The sequence below is a fragment of the Coloeus monedula genome, assembly GCF_965178545.1.
Source record: "Coloeus monedula genome assembly, chromosome: 2".
Taxonomy (NCBI): Eukaryota; Metazoa; Chordata; class Aves; order Passeriformes; family Corvidae; genus Coloeus; species Coloeus monedula.
Genome location: NC_138782.1, coordinates 63,959,007 through 63,976,570, shown reverse-complemented (window position 1 = coordinate 63,976,570; position 17,564 = coordinate 63,959,007). Strand labels below are relative to the sequence as shown.

The 17,564-nt window shown below is 37.0% G+C and overlaps 1 protein-coding gene across 1 annotated transcript in view; it reads left to right on the top strand.

The window, feature by feature from the left end:
• ENPP3 (ectonucleotide pyrophosphatase/phosphodiesterase 3) overlaps positions 1-16,542 on the top strand; it is a gene marked incomplete at both ends in the record, with an annotated part of 35,418 nt that extends 18,876 nt beyond the window's left edge. The window contains 11 exons of the mRNA XM_082303261.1: positions 2,110-2,237; positions 3,930-3,996; positions 5,426-5,513; positions 6,271-6,440; positions 6,552-6,612; positions 7,362-7,516; positions 10,941-11,076; positions 11,589-11,666; positions 13,018-13,150; positions 14,710-14,866; positions 16,369-16,542. Of these exons, the coding sequence (XP_082159387.1) occupies positions 2,110-2,237; positions 3,930-3,996; positions 5,426-5,513; positions 6,271-6,440; positions 6,552-6,612; positions 7,362-7,516; positions 10,941-11,076; positions 11,589-11,666; positions 13,018-13,150; positions 14,710-14,866; positions 16,369-16,542 (1,347 nt within the window). The remainder of the gene's footprint in view (positions 1-2,109; positions 2,238-3,929; positions 3,997-5,425; positions 5,514-6,270; positions 6,441-6,551; positions 6,613-7,361; positions 7,517-10,940; positions 11,077-11,588; positions 11,667-13,017; positions 13,151-14,709; positions 14,867-16,368) is intronic.
• Positions 16,543-17,564: the final 1,022 nt, after the last annotated feature.

The following is a 17,564-nucleotide window of genomic DNA, read 5'->3' as shown; positions in this document are numbered from 1 at the left end:
TCTGATTTGAAACAGAGTACTAAGCAAGATGGGCCTTTGGCATCAGGCAGTATGACTCTCTTAGGATCTTTTGACATATCACTGAAATACTTGCAGTGCTTTTATGTATGCTGCACCACCACAGGGTTTTGTACTGGTAGTTCTGCTTGGAACTAAGCCATGCTGAGTGGATGTAGCACTTGAGGGCACATCCAAGCTTGCTCGTGTCTCCCATGTGGGTACACTTTGACAGCTGAGTTCCGAAGGATACAAACAAAGAAATGCAGAGCAGAGTGCAAACCAAAGGAAGACCAAACCTATTTCTTTTACTGAAAGGTGTTAAGATGTGACAGTGCATGTTTTTTCCTTACACTTTTTTAGACAGATATTTCACTGCCTTTTTTTTTGTTGTTGTTATGTCCAACATATACATTAATACACGTGGGATGAATGTGCTGGACAAACTAAAAATCTTGTAGGACAGTTGTCTTTTTGTATTTCTTTCCTTTTACAGTTTACAGTGAGTTAAATATTTAAACTGCTTGCTCTCAGTGTGTTGTCATAACTCCCCCTTCTTTTCTTCATTGCCAGTTTGTTTTCTATTCTGTGGCTTGTCCTGGGCTAAGTAGTAGACAGGTGTTGTGGTATATTTAGGAAAAATGCTTTCAGTTTGTAAAAATTCTGGACTCCCAGATCGGTATGTTTCCGATAAATCACCACTAGAGGTCTTCCTTTAACCTGTTGAACATGCGGGAGTAGGCTCAATGGCTGGAAATAGCTGAAGGCGCTTTCTCAGTGCTACATCGCCTACCTCGCTGTATGATATGGAGTCTGTCGTATCAAAGAGCATGGTATGATGGGAATATCACAATTTTCATGTTCTCAAGCTCAGCTGAAACTGCTACTGCTAATAGTTACAGAGATGTGGCATCTCATGACTTGTGGGAATAGCCTGGTGTAAGGATGTGTCCTCCTTCCTTTTCTCTTCATAAATGGTTAGTGTACTTTGTCCCTGTCAAGTTACTAGAATGAGTGCTTTTTGCAGAGAAGGGAGTTGTGTGTTGTATATTAATTGCTAATGAATAGACATAAAAGTCGTATGTTGATTTTCTCTATTTTTCCTTTTAATTAGACCTCTTCTTCTGGGCTAGCAAACACATTGAATCCTTATTTTTCATGTTCCTGGATTCCTCTGTGCTTCTTTAATGACTATTGAGGCACGGTTACTCTCATGTCACATGTTAAAGTCTGCATCCTGTGCAGAGCATATAATTCTAGTACTTAGAAGTGAAGATGTCAGATCAGACCCCAGGCATGGTATAGTTTGCACAGCCTATGTGATAAAACAGGTCCACTTCTGTGGCCTACCCAGCTTCCTAGCAGCTCTTCCCTTAGCATTTCAGATATTCTGGGTTATCCCAGTGCTGGATTCCTGATCAGGAGCAACACTTCTGAAACATTGCCATGATGCTTGCAGCCAGCTGGAATGGCTTCTAATGGCCATATATAGTTAGGTCTTTGCAGTATCCCCTATGGTTATCATTAGGCTCGCAATTCCAAGCTCTTCCATGGCACGCCTGCTAATGCAAGTGTTATATTAACACACTAAATGTCAGTGTAAAAGCAAAGACCTTTAGCTAACAGCTGAGCAATGGACATTTACGTGTTCAGGCTTGCAGCTAAAACCCTAGACTGCCCCATTGTGTATAGTTGGCTTGCTTTGTTACTTATTGTAAAGTGACTGAAGGTGGCAGAAATAAACTTCCAGGGAACTTTCTCTTGTAAAGTGTGATCTTATCAACTAGGTACCAATGACATTATTACAGAAATAGAGACTAAACATTTCTACTGAGTGTCTTCCAGCCTTAGGTGTACTTTTACCACAGTATTTGTGGACTTGCTATACATATTGTATGTAGTGTATTTTCGAAGAGTTCCAAAAAAGTGTCGCTTTTCCTTGCATTGCTTCTGGGGCCAAAAATGACATCTACAGGTCATCCAAGAAGCTGTCTGTGAATAATGGGCTTTGTGCTTGCATTCCTGTCACTGAGATGTTTGTGATAATTTTGAATGATGGACGGTTTTTGAAGCTGAGCGAAACTCGTGACTGGACTCTTTGCTCTTGCACAGTGCAGAAGATCCCCTCAGCACTTCAAGCCCTATCTGACTCCTGACCTGCCCAAACGGTTCCACTATGCTAACAACATTCGTATTGATAAAGTTCATCTTTTGGTGGATCGACAGTGGCTGGCTGTGAGGTAACATAATTTGTGTGATTGTTATGCTATTTTTTTCATCCCACTCTCATGCCTTTAATTTCCTTCACATATGCTTCATTTCCTGTTGTGCTTTAGACTTGTTACATTTCCATGTTTGTTACAGTTAAAATCATACTGTGTAAAAAGGAAACATGCCTCACAGAAAAAAAGCCCAAGAATTAGTGTGATTCAAAACTTAACAGTCTAATACAAGAATCATCATTGCTTCACATCAAGTTTTTACCAAAAGAAAAAAAAATTAAAAGAAAAAAAAATTGATACTACCTAACAGAAAAATTCTCAAGAATAGTACAAACAATAATGTAAGATTTTTACACAAGGTATTCCCGTACTTAGCCCTTTTCTTGGCATTGCAATCACCACCCCTCAACTGCCCTTCTCTAAGGCTGATGGCTTTAGTCTGGTGCGTGTGTGGATATGGCCAATGATCAGCATTAGCAGTCCTTCATCAGGAAGAATAGGATGTTGAAGTTTCTGCTTCCTCACTCTGTGATTGCAGTGGGGTTCTTCCTATATGCATGCCAACAGTACAGCTTGCCCATTCTTCACTAGCCTGCAAGTTAACATTACATCTCAGTTCAGTAGACATGGTGCACTCTACATGTGTTAGGTGTACTTGCATTATCACGCAAAGATAAGCTGAAAAGGTAAAAAATTAGACATAACTACCTGGTCATTACAAAAGATTGCTGCAAGAGTGAAACATTAAAAAAATAACTCTGAGTAAGTCAAGAGCAGTTCAGACAAGGCTTAGACCTGAGGCTTTGAAAACTCAATACAGACATCTGTAGTGTTTGCAGCAATACTGTATTTACTGAGCTACAGTATTCCCGCAGGAGAAGCGAGATCCAACTTGGAATTTCAAGACTGCTAAAACATTAGAAAATACCTGATCTAAATGAATATGCAACTTGATTGTTTGTTTTGGTGTAGCCAAATAATTGTCCAAGACATACAAAAAGAAATGTGCCCTGAAAAAGTCTTATCATCACCCTATTTTAAACTGTGCTCAAATGTTCTTGAGCCTCTGAAAGCAGGGTACATGCACTTGACAACTGTGCATTGAATTGGCATGGAGTGACTGTCTCTTTATTTTTCCATGTGTCTCAGCAATGGGTAGATAAAAATAAGGTTTAGTCACTGTGTCAGAGTATTCTGACACGTTATTAATTCTGTAACCCAAGCCCACATTAGCCACATGTCTCTTTACCCTTCAGAATCCATGATGAAAATGCACTGTCGTGTAAGGCAAATTCTCTTGCAGTCATATTCATATTATTCCACAGAGGCTAACAGCAGAGTTTTCCCATGGTAAGTTTTCTGTTAAATGGGTGTAACTAGGAATTCTTCCTAAACAGATTACACTTGTTCTGCAACTTGTAGCTAGGCAAAGGCCTCAGTTCAAAAGCAGCATTTTTTTCAATTTATTTTGAAAACATTGTTTCACTCTACACTCATATCCATCTAGGATAATTTATTACTGCCCACAGCAATTTCTGTTAAAGGAGAAAGAGATGTTCATAGAAGTGAACAGTGATGAACCATAAGTATTGCAGTATGATGGCAGAGTCAGTTCTTAAGGAATGATTGTGTCTCTGGGCCACAGTGACTGTTACTAAGTGCCTCTATTTGTGTCATTTTTATTTATACTCTGTGATGGTTTCTCCTTAGGGATGCAAGTTACACATATTGTGATGGAGGTAACCATGGCTATGACAACGAATTTAAAAGTATGGAGGTAGGATGATTTCTATTCAAGTCTTGCACTTTCTTATATACAAAATCATGATGTGCCAGGTAACTCACCAGAATACAGAATAATGATAGTTTTTGCAGTGTGCTTTTTCTTTTCTGTCAACAAGATGTGTAAACTGTTAACACATACTAGGTCCAAATATTTGTATTGCCTTTCATCAATGGTTGCAAGGCCTGTTTCTTTGGGGTCCTGTAGTAAAACCAGTCTGGGTTTACCTTACCTGCTTGGAGACCGGTAGACTACTGTAAACCAAGTCTACCATGTTTAGCTACAGGACACTTAATTCTTTTGTTCTGTCATTCTTCCACTGAGGCAATGACCGAAAAATCTCCATAGGCTCTGGCAGTTCATCTGAGCATCTGAAAGCCTGTATGCTCATATCAGCTAAATCTCATTGTTTCTGCTTCTCTTAGCAGAGTTAATCATATCACCAGAACAAAAAAATAATTAGCATAGCCTATATGTTAGTATAGCCTGTGTTGCTGTTTCATCTCATTTTCACTTCTGGTTACAGTGAAAGTATTTTGAGGTCTTGAGCTTTTGGTTTTTCATGTACTTTCTGTGATGTGAACCTTTAACTAAGATCAAGCATGCCACTCTTAAGTCCCATGCCTAAGAATCAGATTCTTCTAGATCTTTACAACAATGTTAAAGCCAAATGTCAGTGATCAGAAATATGGTGAATGTTTGTATGGAAAGAAAAGGTAAATTCTGGTTACCATGAAACCTTAATAATGGATAAGCTTACTGAGGTGCCACAACCAAGGCTTTTTTTTTTTTTTTTAGTAAAGGAGCAAAATGTCATCTTTCTATAATAAATTAAAAATTCCTTTTCCATTATGGACACATAATATTATTTTAGAACAGATCATTGTCCTGTTTAGTCATGTTTCCTGTATCTCCTGGCAGGCAGCTCAGGAGGCTCCTAAAGCAGTAGAAACTCCTGTGAGACTGTACGTAGTTATCAGTGCTCTGCAACAAGGCTTGCAGGCTCCAGCAAGGGCTGTCCAGCACTGTACCATTGGTGGTACTGATACAGGTCTCTGCTGAGCTTGGAATGGGCCTCTGCAGTTCCCTGCTCCTCTCTTGAGCCATGGACATAGACTCTTAAGTGACCCAAAGACTTCAGAGTGCAGCAGGTAGTAAAAAAACACCCCAAAACCAAGTAAGATTCATGATACAGTTTAAAATATCATGCTAAATGAATTCTTGTTTTGCAATTTTCTTCAAATTATGTGCAATGGTAGAAATTTGCCTTCCTTACCAGAACAATCATGTATGTTTAACTGTTGTGACTGTAAAAGTACTATATTTTGCCATTGTCTCAGTTTTCATAAAGTGCAACTGAATTGGTTTTGGATTTGGATTTCTGAAGGTAACCCATTTTTTTATTATTGCTATTACATTCTAGGCTATATTCTTAGCATATGGCCCAAGCTTTAAAGAGAAAACAGAAGTGGATGCTTTTGAAAACATTGAGGTTTACAACCTTATGTGTGGTGAGTAGAAACAATCCAGTACTTTAATGATAAACTACTAGTGTTTTCAAATACCAGTATTGTAAGAGCTAAAAGAAGCATAGCTAAAAATTGAGAGAATTCATTCAAAAACAAAACACTGAAGCCATGCTCTTAGGCCTTCTTTACAGTGCTAAGAGATTAACTGCCAGAAGTTGTTCTGCTTTGAAGGTTTTTTCTGATTGCAGAAGAATTCCATTAAAGAATCAGGGGGAACCACACCTGCCACGTGGGTTTGCTCTCAAACTGATGCCTGTGGAATTGTGGATAAGAATCTTGTAGAGAGCAACTGCTCTTGCTCATAACTTAGGATGGACCATTGCAGTCCCAGCAGCGAGCAATTAGGAAGCATGTGCCTCAGAAAATACGGATTAAAGCATCACACAAAAGTGCAATAGGCTACTACAATGTTTCACAATGTGATGCACTTGCAATAACATTTATACTCTGCATTAAACCATCTAATCTTATGAATGTTATGACAGTGTATAAAACTGTATCAGCAGTACTCAAATCTATAATGACTAAATCTTGATGCAGTGGAAGATAGCAAAGAACCTTCAGACCTAGAAATTTGCAAGTTGGTGGGAGTAGTTACCATAATATTTTAAATAATGGAATAAGCTATTTCTTCTACATTTAAAATGACTAGGAAATGAGTAGAATTGGAAAGAGAATGACTTTTTAAAATACCATTTTAGTCTTAAAATATGTTTACAAATTTCAAATGTTTCAACAGATTTGTTGCAGATAGTACCAGCACAAAACAATGGAACACATGGCAGCTTGAATCACCTCTTAAAGAAACCTTTTTACAATCCTTCACATCCCAGGGAAGTCTCATCTCCCTCTACATGTCCAGTTTCCAATCTGGCTCCTGCAGATGACCTGGGATGCAAATGCACACAAGTAAATAGGGGTTTCTGGCATCTTTTAATCATCTCTGTCAAGTGTGTTCTGCTTGCTTTGTTTTTTTCTAAGCAGTAGACTCATTTTGAGCAATTCTCTTTTATTTTACAGATCTCAAATGTGTCACAAGAAGTACTACTAAACAAGAGGTTAAATCTCACCACAGAAGAAAGTAAGTAGCAAAAAATGAAGAGGGCAGCAGTATTTTTATATCTGCACCTGGTTTATATTTTGTATCACTGGTTCCAGGGGGAATTTTTGCAACGTTAATTACAATCGAAAGTGAAGTAGGAAAATCAGGTCAGAAGCACCATTTTTTTTTTTATTTTTCCATTGCATTTCTTTAAAAAATGCTAAGGAGCTCTGTTATAGCCACATGTATGTATAAGAATAGGATTTGAGTCCCATTAAAATTTTGGAAAATACCATACGGATTTCAATGGTCTTGGAGAAAATCTGAGCACTGTCAGGCTATGTGCCATGACTCTTGTTCCTTACCCTGCATGCATTACTTTGCCTTTCTCTGATCAAAAATTCTCATAGATACTTCTTTCTGCTTTTTTTTAATGGTGTTTCTGGAAATTTTGGGAAACACTGTAATGCCTCCTAGTCAAATAAGATGTAAATTTCACCTCCACTTGGTAAGATAAGTTCAAAATATTTACATTGGTATGAAATTTCAAAGAAACAAGAATTTGCTAAGCTGATATCTTGACTTTTGTACATTAAAAACGATATGAAAACTATTTTCTACATTTTTTATTCTACTTATAAGCCTAAAGAGCCACATGACCAGGTTTACTGTTGGATCTCCTTGTATTTGCTAAAGTTTAATTAACAATTTTTCTCTGCTCTCTTAACCCTTTGTGCCGTCCCAAATGTTATAGAAGAATAAATCAATAATTATTATTTAACTTTTAGTTAACAAGGCAAGCTCATCTCATTTGCCATATGGGAGACCCAAAGTTCTTCAGAAGGAAAATGTCTACTGCCTCCTTTCCCATCATCAGTATGTGAGTGGATACAGCTATGATATCTGGATGCCGCTGTGGACTGCCTACACTGTGGATAAGCCTGTAGGTTATCAAATATCTGTACTACTCTTAAATATGGGATCTAATGGATTAAAAATGTAGAATTCATGAGGAACCCTGTTTAAGGGCTGGTGGATGTCATGTGACTAAGGCTTTTGTGTCTGAAAAAGTGTCTTTGATATCATTTAAATTTCAGCTGTCTTAAAATATAGTTTAGGAAACTGGGAATGACCATTTGTTACGGACACAAAAGAGATAGGAGAATAGAGCTGCTGGTTCTATTAAGCCTGTTCTGTAAAAGGGACATGCTGTCAAGACAATGGTCCCCTTGCCTGACAGTTCCTGTGGAAAAGCAGGGTGTTATTTTCCAAATCAGAATTTCAAGCTTTCCTATGAGTACCATGATGTTTTTCCTATTAAATATCCTTTGTGCAACTCTACAAGACAGTTTGCACTAATGCTTATTTCGGTATGTTGTCTGCTCTCTGTTACATGACATCACTTCTGAAAAGTGTAATTATAGTTGAATGAACCTCTGAGTGTTCAAGGGTATGTGGCTCTGGAATAAATTGTTTGAGTTTTCAGGGTCAGTAAATGAATGGACATTCATGGGCTTACTTGCCCTTATAATTTGACCCATTTTCTAAGTTGCCTTGTGGAAACTGTTTCTATGTTGATTCTTCAGTCTGAAGAGGACTGTTATTGATGTCTATGTGATTTCTTATTTATCAGTACAAATATGAGGAAATTATTGTAATTGCTGCTAAAATGTTAGTATTTCAGAAAGTTTCACTCCATATTTTCTACAGATTCTTCACTGTCTGGTTGAAGGATCAGGACTTCAATCCTAAGAAGGGTAAAAGTCATTTAAGCAAATGTCCATTTCAAAAGGACTCTTTATACTTCATATTTGAAGATCTGCCCTTAAACCTTTCTATGAAAGTGCATTACACAAATGAAAGCTAGTTAATTGTGGGCATATTTTTTGTCTGATTTTGCTTTTAAAAGATTAAAAAGTCCCATCAGAGCTGCAGTCTTCTTAATATTGAGCTTAAAAAAAGCTCAAAAACCCAAATAAATTTTCAGACATTTTCCTTTGTTAAAAAACAAATTCTCAGTTAGCAAAGAATCATAGAATCATAGAATGGTAAGGGGTTGGAATAGACCTTAAAGATCATCTAGTCCCAACCCAGCCTTGCCATGGGCAGGGACACCTCCCACTAGACCAGATTGCTTAAGGCCTTATCAGACCTGTCTTTGAGCACTGCCAGGGCTGGGGCACCCACAACTTCCCTGGGCAAGCTGTTCCAGCATCTCACAACTCTCACATGAAAAAAGTTCTTCCTAGTATCTAACCTAAATTTCCCCTCTTTTGATTTGTACCCATTACTCCTTGTCTTATCAGTACAGTTCTTGGCAAAGAGTCCCTCTCTGGCTTTCCTGTAGGTCAACTTCAGGCACTGGAAGTGTATAAAGAAAGTTCCTGCTCAACTTAATGTCTGAATTAAGAGAAATACTTATTTTGCAGGAGTTTCTAAGAGCAGTTCATGCAACATTGTGGGAAGCAGTGAATGATTGAGACTGAAGTATTGGAGGATATAGGTCACAGCAGACTCCAATACAATGACGTATGTTTTCTATGGAAAGAATAGGAAAGAATAAATCCCATCTGTATTAGTGTCAGAGACACAGCAGTGAAAGGCTCTGAGTGTAAGAGCTCACACACTGACTTACCTTGCACAGTAAGCTGAGATTATGATTTTTTATTACATGTGCTAATCGAGAGAAATAGGCTTTGTAAATTACAACACCTATGTGAGGACAGGGATAGAGCTAATGCCTTTCATTGTAAGATTTGGCAACAATACCTGGGAATGACAGAATTTGTATTGCACTCTGGGTTAATTATGTTTGGATGCAGCCTGTACAGTGCTTTACACAATTTGTAAGATGGGGTATATAAAGAAGTGCTTAAACAGTAAACTAGGTAATGCAGGCAGGAGTTTTGCTGGTTTTGTGTGATTTGGATGTTTTGAAACTGGATGAATAACATACACTTGCTGATCTTAAATAAATGGCGTCAGATAGTGTTTTGGTTGCTTAGTATTCTCAGGAATAAGGAAAATTTAAGATTGAAGGACATTTGTTTTCTTTCTTACTCATCTGCCAGGGAGGAAGGCACATTTTCTTGCAAAAAGACAAGAACTCCTGAAGGGGACTGAATTTGACATAAGACAACACAGCAGATGCTTGAATTCTGTCATGTAATGCAAATAACTCATACTTCTTGACTTTAATTACAGGCTCATCAAAAAACAATAATCTGCATTAAAAAAGACAATTCATGATGGGATAGGCACAGCCATTTTTTAGTTTTAACTGCTTTCTTCAGGAGACATTATGGTTCTTTGACCTGAAATAGGAGGAGCCAAATTGGTGATGAATGTGTTTTGTTTTTTTTCTTTGTCACATGATCTGTTCAGGAGTCAAAGGAAGACTTTTGTCGTCTTTTATGTTTCATTTCATATGGTATATATGTTTTCCATTAATGTACAACCTGACCATAATATGGCATCTACTTGAATTCTAATAAAAGTGACTAAATGAATTAAATCAAGGAGTGCAAAAAGGCATGAGAAGAACATTCCAGTTCTTTATTTTTGCTTGGTTTTAATTGATCAAGATAAACAATGTACTGAAAATCAGATTAGATGTTTAACTACTGTTTATAAATGTATAAAGCAAAATATGTTCCATTCTTACCAAAATGAAAATAAGTTCCATGTAAATGAGGATGAGAAAAAAAAGTTAAACACGGAAAAGCATATTCAGATGATTTAATGTTATTGTAAAGTGTGTATAAGAGGTTATATATATATATAATGTTATGAAAAAGTGTGTATAAGAGGTTACAGGAAAAAAAGTGAAGGTTATAGAAAGAATTATACTCGTCAGAATCACTTTTGGCCAGATCTTAGCATGTTAGCATGCTTTGGTGAAGTTAGTGAAGCCAGTAAAATGTACTAAATTTACTGTGTATTCTTTATCTGTAACTCTTAGCAGCACAGATTCTTACAGAAACTGCATCCTCAGATGCCATAAATGAGGTGATAGTGTAATTTTTATATACTAGCTGCTTTCCAGGAGGATGTGACATCAAGTTTGTGTTTCCAGAAATATGTAAAAGTGATGAATGAGTCAAATGTGTAATCTGTTTTTGCCTAAGGTATAGCCTTATTTTGCTGCTACAGTTTTACATGGCGCATAAGGATTTCCCTGAATTACCTAAAAACACAAGTAGAAGAAAAACACTACCCAGAAAACATTAGTGTCTATTACTTGCATTGACCTGATTCACTATGAAAATAGGAGAAGATTCAATGAAGTCCATTCTAGAAAGTTAAAACCATACAAAGCATTGGCTTAGCCACAGCCGTGGGTGTAATACTTTTTTTCCTTTTCACAGGAAAACACATCTCCTCTTCCTCCCACCGTTTCAGACTGTCTGCGGCCTGATGTTAGAATCCCTGTTGCTTGGAGCCAAAATTGTTCCGACTACCCAGAAGGGCTGACCCTGACCCACAGTTTCCTCTATCCTCCCAGTGAGCATGGTTCTTTTTATAGAGACCTTAGAAAGTCTTAATCAGCTGGATGTGGGTTTATGTTTAAACATATACTCAAACACCAAAACAAACTTCTTTGGATCAGCATGTTGGGCAGAAAAAGCTTTCCAGTGTTTGCAGACTGACCAAAAGCAGGGCAGCTGCTACTTGTATCTAAATATTTTCAGTTTAGAACATTTAAGGGTTTTTTTTAAAAGATGGAACAACTTGAATGTGATGAAGACTGGTTGGAATGATGTAAAGGACTGGAAGGAAAGGCTGTCCCTCTTCCTCTGCATAAATATTCATTTCCTATTTTCAAATTTGATAATTATTAGTTATTGAACAGATAGTACAAACAAATTTGGAGCTATGTTTGCAGTAGGATCATGCACTCATTCTCAAATGTAAAATGTAATTGAATTACATGTACCTACCATTCATAGTGACACATCAATCAATTTGTCTTTGTATAGCATTCCATTCATTTATATTTTGGTCTCTTTATATAGACTACAATTCATCTGATCTTGAACAGTATGATGCCTTACTCACCAGCAATATTGTTCCCATGTATAAAGCTTTCAAAGGTAGGTTGCAAAATTTTGATTCATTATGATTAATTTTCTGTAATTATGGTTCTGGATTTGATAAAGCTATCACAGGAATTTAAAACATTAATGCATGGCCTGCTGTATATCCAGATGTTGTGAAAATATATTTAAAACTTCTTAAAAGTAGATGTTTGAAAATTTAAAACCACATTTATATGGGGTTTTTTTCCTGTGTATAGTCCCATTTCTGCTTTTCTCTGCTTGTTTGCTTTTGAATTTGCTCTTCATCTCCTCTGTGCTGTCCTAACATGAAATGCTAGCCATGAAACTCTCATAAAAATTTCCCTTGGGAAAATTCAAGGTGAATGAAAATGGTATTTTTTCTTTTTGCAAAATCATAAGAGAAGACCTCAATGATATTAATTTTGCAATACTCTTTCTATAATAGATCTTTTTATTATGCAAGTGTGGTAAGCTAAATTAACTCTTCCCATCCAGCCCGACTCACATTTGTTTGCAACCACAGAGGAGAAATTTTCTCTAACTGCTTATGATCCTGTTTTACTGTTGGGCCTAGGCTCATTTTCTTAGAAAATGGATAAAAAGAGGAAATATGTAAGGAAAAAGGTGGAAAAAACCCAATTATGTAACTATCTTTCTAATACATTCAGACCTCATTTATTCATTCACTCATATAAAAAAACAGATATCCAGAAGACCTCAGTGTCTTTAATCTTCCAAGTAAATCAAAGACTGTGAAAGATCCAATTTTTCAAGGAAAACTACAAGAAGTTACTGTAGACCATAAACAACAGGTAAATCAATAGGAGATGCCCTCAATGCCCCAAACCCATCAGGTTTTTTTGCCATGCCAGTTGTAAATATTGGAATAGTCTCACTAGCTCGTATCCTACAAATTGTATTTTCTCAAATGACATCTGTGAAATAAGCCAAATTGTCTAGTGATGTTTGATATGAGTTCTGTACAGTGAAACTAACTCTCAGGTAGTGAATATTCCTCTCACAAAACCATTAGGTCAGTTCCTACTATTTGGCACACTGCAGGTACCGGCAGACCAGCCAGAAATTAATGACCTCTCAGCTGTAGGTTTGTAGCTTCAGCTTTAGATTGAATCATTATACACTCCAGTAGTGGAATTTGCTTTGCAGGACTATAGTAGCATTTACCATGCCTCTTTCAATGGCAGGTGAGAGTATGTCCCTTCTGATGAAATCCAAATTTTGTGTAAAAAAGAGCTGATTTTATGGGCAGTTTAGTTCTGAATTTTTTATTATTAATCTACAGGAAAACACACACTACTTTTCTTCAGTGGTGAAATTACTTTAAATTTATATTAATTTTGCTTTTATTTTCTTTTTATGACAGACATATGGGACTATTTTCATAATGTGCTTCTTCAGAAGTATGCTAGAGAAAGGAATGGGGTAAATGTTATAAGTGGACCAGTGTTCGATTACAATTATGATGGCCATTTTGACAGCCCTGATGAAATTAAGCAGTAAGTACATGGAAAAGTCAGAAGTCAAACTCTATGTGATTTCCTCTGTGTTTCCACAAAAATTATTATTTAAAAAGACCAAGAAACAAGTATCATGGGTAATGGACTATTCTATTTGTAATCCTACATCCACTATTACTTATACAACAGGAAATGCTCTTGCAAACAGATACAGTACCATAGAAGTTGAAGTCCAAGTAAAGAGTAAAAAAGCTGTGCAGTTACATGTGTACCTCTACACGCATGCACAGTGATTAGTGATTACTAGTGATTAGTTTCCCAAGATTATGCCTAGATTTTAGATTATGGGCCTCTGCAACAGAAATGCTGAGAGAATATATGACATTTAAACCTGCAGAAGACATGCTTAAGCATAATTTTCTCACTTGCTTGTTGGGCTCACTCATCTGTTTGTTGTTTCTTCCTATTGTCTCAAATGGATGTATTTTACCAAAGGTCAGATTTGTGTGTTTGCCTTCACTGAATAGTGTAACTGGGAATGCAAATGTAACATTCCTGAGAGGTACCTTTGCATAGCTATGGCTTACACAGCTCACTTCAACATCTGACATGTTCGAGGTACACATAAAAGATAAAGACTAATTATTTATGTCAGTGAATAAGGACAGAAGGAAATAAAAACAGAATTAGAACAACAGCTTGGATTAGGTAAAATGCCTTGGGGGAGAGTAAGAGCATTTATGGAGTAGAAAGGTGCTGGGAAATCTGCACAGTTGAATCTGCCACTGGAGATGTTTTATTCAGGCTAGACTTGACCACATCTGTTAAAAATGGTTTGAGAATGGGAAAATCAGCCTGCCACGTAGTAGAAGGGTGGAAGGGAGGGGAGACTACAACTTCCTTCCAAGCAGAATGCTGAAGTACCCAGTTGACCACATAATGCTGCCTCTAGTTTGGAATAATCATGTTTTGGTCAGCATGGTTAGGCAGTCATACAGAGCAGTATAATAATTTCAGTGATGGTGTTTTGTTCAATACTGAACAAAAAAGCTTGGGAAACATTCAGCTCCTTATCAGTTTATACACGAGAGTGACCATGTTTGCAGAATAGTCAGAAAAGGGCAGCAAAGACATTTTCAGTTGAGTATCCTAAACTGGTTTCTACAGCACACAGCCACAAGTCCTCACCATTCTAGCATTTCTCAATGGCAAGGAGTCAGAAGGTAATTTTCTCATCTCTCTCCTCCAATTCACGTCATTGAAATTCTTAGTATGATGAAGGGCAAATATGATGCTCTATCCTGACTCTTCCAGATGTAGAGATCTCTGGCTTTGGCAAAATAGAGTATTGACCATGTTAAGCAGTCCTGTTTCAGCGGGACTGCTTGTAGCACGCAGAGTAATCCATGCATATTTGGCTGTTTGTGAAATAAATGGTGAGGCTGTCTATCCCATCAGGTATTTTTTTCAATTATAAAAGAAATTTAAGCCATACAGTATTGAAAGATATATGCTGAGATAAATTCTATAAATTTCTAATTGCATCAGTGGTTTTAATACTTGATATCTCAATAAATGGCTGAATTAATGTTTTGTAGGTATGTAAACAATACAAAAATCCCTGTCCCAACCCATTACTATGTGGTTCTGACAAGCTGCAAGAACACATCCTATACTCCACTGAACTGTTCAGGGTCCTTGGATGCTTTGTCTTTTATCATTCCTCATCGACCTGACAACACTGAAAGCTGTGCTGTAAGTATAGTTCTGCATTCCTGAGTACCAATGAACTTTGTGAACTGATTCCCATTGGAATCTAGTCATCCAGAGAATCTCTGTGAGTCTGTTAAATTAACTCGTTCCCCATGAGCTGAGAATGAGCTGAGAGTTAAAGCAATCACCGGAAGATCAAGGAGCTCCAGGAGAGGTAGCTGGAAACTAATGAGCTGATAGGAAGCAAGGAAGAAGAAAGGAAGGTTTGATAAAAGGACTGGGAAATGCTGTCACCTGAGAAGGGCTGAGAACAGCAGCACAGGCAACAGGGAGATGGGATATCTTTATGGAACACTGCAGGATAAACTTACTCCAGACATATCAGAGGACTTTGAGTGTTATTCCCTTCAGTTGCTAGAAAATTCCTTCATTTATTCCACCTCTATGAGAAATTACACAGCAGACATTTGGATCGATGGTCCTGCAGTTAAAATTCATATTTGAGTTAAATAAAATCTCTGTTTACCAGTAACAGAGTAAATCTTATGCCTTGTAGCAAACAAAATAAACTGAGTCTAATATGTATTGTTGAGGCAGCTGAGTGTCTATTCCACAAACTCTGGGTTGCAGAAGGCTCCTTAACTCAGTGTATATATTGTACAAGTACAGCTGCACAGACTTGAACTGGCCCTCACAGGTGGTTTTTATTTATAATTTTGAACTCATAACTCCAGACAGTGCAAGTTTGCCCTACTTGGCAACAACTTCTTTGTCTCCCCATTTGTTGTGTGGATAATCCGCAACTTCCCAGTGAGATCTTTTTAGTAGTTGAGGGTTGACTAATAATTAATGAATTAGGCTTTATACTTTAGAAATTGACTGTCATTTCTAAAGTTTAGCAATAAGCCCCAAATATCTTCGCACTTTATATTCATCATGTTCTTGCAGTAACATACATTTAATGGATCATTTGCATCAGAAGCAGATACTGTTAATGAAAAAGCAAATTACCATCTGTTTGCAAGAAACCCTTGTAGTAAAGGAACAGAAAATAATATTTTTGGTTGATTAGCGGTTCCATTTTAATTGTTTTCCCCATCTAACCAGCAACTATTGTTGCTGTCCAGCAATGAAGACTGAGCTCCTGTAAGGACTTTTTTTGGGTTGTCAGGTGCCTGTTGCTTGACTGGCCTGAGCAGTGCAGCTAATTTGTACTGTAACTAAAACTGTCCTTACGTGTGTGTTTGAAACGTGACTCATGTATTCTGTAGTTAAAAGTCACACTTGCTATTTCAGCATAATTTTTCTTCTCTGTCACTTTGGAAGTGGAGAGGTGGATAGAAGAGACATCTATTTGATTCTGTTTAAATGACATCCCTAAAAGCAAGGCTGCAAAGATGCCTAGGAAAGCCTGAAAGAAGTTTAACCAACTGGAGGCCCTTAGTCTGTCAAACCAGGTGAAACACTGGTAACTGCCTGACACTGCCACCGAGCAACAGGCAGCCTTTTATGTGTTTGAACATTGTTCTTGTTTGTTTTGACAGGAAAATAAGACACTTTCTGAATGGGTTGAAGAAAGAGTTCAGGCTCATTCTGCACGTGTTCGGGATGTGGAGTTGCTAACTGGGCTTGACTTTTACCAGGAAAGAAATGAACCCGTCTCTGAGATCTTACGGCTAAAGACATTTTTGCCAATATTTGAGACTGAAAGCAACTGATTATCTTTGAAAAAAGTGTCACTGCTTGGAAGAAAGAAAATTTAAATGATTTCAATTTTTCCCTTGCTAAAGTATGTGGCAGTATTTTTCAAATTTGTGTTTTTCAGTCAAGTGTTTTGTGCCAATAAAATTTGAATAATAACTATGCATAAAATTATCTAAAGTGAATTAAATCATCGTTGCTGAGCCAGGCTTTCAAAATACAGAATATATATTTATTATGCAAGAACTAATATATGATATTACTATAAAAATACATGACATATGATATATTATATGTAGTAGTAGTAGTGATTAAATAAAAATGCAAAAGGACATATTTTATAGTGCAGACACACCAGAATTATACTTTTTATATAAAATACTTCTACAATGGAGTTGAAAAATGAAACAGTTTGAGAGGAGTGTGTGTGTTTTTTCCCTTGTGTTTATCAGAGAGGATATGGTTCTCTAACACTAGCATGTCCTGAAATGTTCTGAATTTCTCTTTCTTGCCTATTAATTCCATGGAAACATATTGAGACTCACAAAAGGTTTATATGTAGTGCAAGTGATCATCACCTGTGTTTTCCATTTGGGTTAATTCATTCTGCCAGTAACAAGTGAAATGAAGTTAGAGTAAATGAGCCATATTCTGTACCCTTCAGAAATCTTAAAACAATCTGAACATGAAGAGGTAGAAGAAATGGTCTATACAAAAGAATTTTATCTTGTATTTATTTTTACAATTTTTACAGTGTACTTGTATTTGCAATGGTTTCCTAATGCCTGGCAATAGCAAAATTTGATTTATAGGCACAGTGGGCATTTTAAAGAAACATGTCAAAGTGTGTTTCAATCTATAAAGCTAACTGTGGACTGAAGGAGGTATGTCTGTTTAAGGAAGGAAGCTTTAAACTTCCAGCCTTTGCTGCACAAAATTCCAAACCCACCACAAGACATTTTTTTTCCCCCCAAGTCTTAGATGATCAGTGTATGCCGAGGCACCAGACAGAGTTTAGCTATACTGATCTTAAAATCAC